General features: G+C 39.4%; 1 protein-coding gene across 1 annotated transcript in view; it reads left to right on the plus strand.

Moving 5' to 3' along the window:
• The window catches only part of Rragd (Ras related GTP binding D), a 48,779-nt gene extending 46,345 nt beyond the window's left edge, over positions 1-2,434 (plus strand). Inside the window, exon 6 of the mRNA XM_023711914.1 lies at positions 173-2,434. Coding sequence (XP_023567682.1) covers positions 173-324 — 152 coding nt within the window. The 3' untranslated portion in view covers positions 325-2,434. The remainder of the gene's footprint in view (positions 1-172) is intronic.

Here is a 2,434-nt window from a genome sequence, read left to right on the forward strand (position 1 = left end):
AAAAAAAAAAAAAAAAAAAAACAGCCCTCTCAGTTCCTGCAGCCCAGGGCCGACCTAGGGAAGCTGTCCCATTAGGTCACAACTGAGCCTCTACCACCCCCTACTGGTTGATCCTGGACATTGCAGATATGAAAAGACTAACATTTATAAATATTTTTGTTCTTTTCTTCAGGGCTTATTGACTATAATTTTCATTGTTTTCGGAAGGCCATCCATGAAGTTTTTGAGGTGAGGATGAAAGTGGTGAAATCTCGAAAGGCTCAGAATCGGCTACAGAAAAAGAAGGGGGCTACCCCTAATGGGACCCCTCGAGTCCTGCTGTAGGTGAGGTTTTAGGAACACATGTGAAGTCAGACCTTTTCGCCCAGGCTGCCGCACCATGTTGCACTGAAGGCGAAGAAGGAGATTGGAACATATGACACGGACTTGTTGAAAACACTCCTGCAACCCTCTTGATCTTTTTTTAAATAAAGTAAGCACTTTGAAGCAAAAGCTTGTATATTAACAATGCAGTAAAATCCACTGTACTTTCATTACACAAATGTAAACTTCAAAGATTAGTAGTTAGGAAAATCCCATGTGAGAACTACCAGGAATTGTACATATTTTGCGTTTTTTCATGGTTTTTTTTTTTCTCATTGAACTGAACTTTGATGACTTTTCTAAACTCTTTTCTGTACTTGGTGTCAAGGACGTGCTTAGTGTAGCTCATATCTTATGGCAATCAGAAATTAATCAAACTGATGCATTGGTAATGACTTTGTAAATTAGGGAATCTTTGCTACCAGTTGTTGAGAGAATCAGTCATTTTTCAGTGGAGTTGGAACAGAATGGGGCTGCAAGCTCCAGGAGCAATAAGAACTGTCCCCTATTTATAACGGGTATAAACAGTTTTGTATAATAATTTTAGAACCAGACTTACCTAAAAATTTCTATTACTGTGGTTGTACTTCTAATCAAGAGTTTTTATGGAGCCCTTTACCTCAGTATACACCTCTAAATCACTTTTTACAGACAGATGACTTCTGCATTATTACTCTTTAGAACTTTTGGGACCAGATTTCCAAAATGGTGCCGATCACCAGGGAGAAATAAGAATGCCACTGAGGCCTGGTTTCTAGAGCTTTCTCTGTACCTGCCACTTGGGGCTAAAGTAACATTAGTGGCCAAAGGTTTGCCAAATGTAGGGAATTGCACCTGTGGCCTGAAATACAGATGCCATTCTGTACATTTGGACCCTGTGCAGTGGCCTATTGTGCTGCCTTTAAAATCTTACTAGGACAAGTTTTTTATTGCTCCATGGCCACAGTGAATAGAGCAAATCTCTACCATGGAACTTAATCCCGTTGGCTATCTTTGTCACCTGAATCACCTTTTCACCTGTGATAATGTACCTTAAATCCTTTACCTGTTCTCACAGTTTGATGAGCTCAGCTTGCACCCAGCATGCTCTGTGAGGCTGAAGAGCCATCCTGAAGATCCTAGCAATAGTCAGAAAGGATAGCCAGACAAAAGAGCACAGCTTTGCAGTTGTTTCCAAGAAGTTTTTTCACTTCTACTCCTCTACCAAATCATTCCAAGTAGATAATTCTATGTCATCCCAAAGTTAGTACTCTATGGCATACTTGCTGGGCATTAAAAAAATTTTTTTTATAAAATGCAGAACCTCCTAGAGACTGCAGAGTTGGTCCTAACAAAATGTACACAGTCCCTAAAACAACTTGCCCCTAAAACTCTCCTCCTTATCTCAGTGGCTTCCATCCTTTTTCTTTCCTCCCTGTTCCCAAATCCTGTTGCTTTAAAGGTGGTAACTAAAATTTGAGATGGTAATTCACTGGGGTTTAAGATTTGAGCCTCCCAGGGTCTGGCCTGTGCATATGGAAAGGATATTTCTCAAAATCGTTAAGGGATCCCAATTCCCTTCTTCACATTTTCTATTCAGGAATGTGGATGGTTAGGAGCCTAGAGTCCCAGGGAAGTCTTCTCCCCAACTTCCGGAGTGTTATTCTGTTCAGCTGTTGCTAACAGCTCTGGCTCATGTGGGTTATTCTTACAGATCTAATATTGAATCATTTTTATGAAATGTTTTCCTTTGGATAAGCAAATAAAGAGTCAAGTTTCTCATACAACTTTATCCTCAAGAAAGAGACAATTGCCTATTTGGTAAACCACACTTTACCTAGTATGTATATATTATTATTATTATAACCAAGTGGAGCTTCCATTTTTAAGCTGGGTGTATGATAGGTTTTTGTTAAAATGTGCCTTAAAAAGCCTATTACTTCAAGTGATTCTTTGGGGAAAGGGCAAAAATAATCCTATGACATAGGACCCAATTCATGGTGGTAAGTGCACTCTTTGATTAATCACATGCTAATATAGATGACTGCCTCAAAAATCTTGTGTGACAGTGACCTCTTAATTAAAGACAGAT

This window comes from Octodon degus, unplaced genomic scaffold (assembly GCF_000260255.1).
Source record: "Octodon degus isolate 3935 unplaced genomic scaffold, OctDeg1.0 scaffold00022, whole genome shotgun sequence".
NCBI classification, from domain to species: Eukaryota; Metazoa; Chordata; class Mammalia; order Rodentia; family Octodontidae; genus Octodon; species Octodon degus.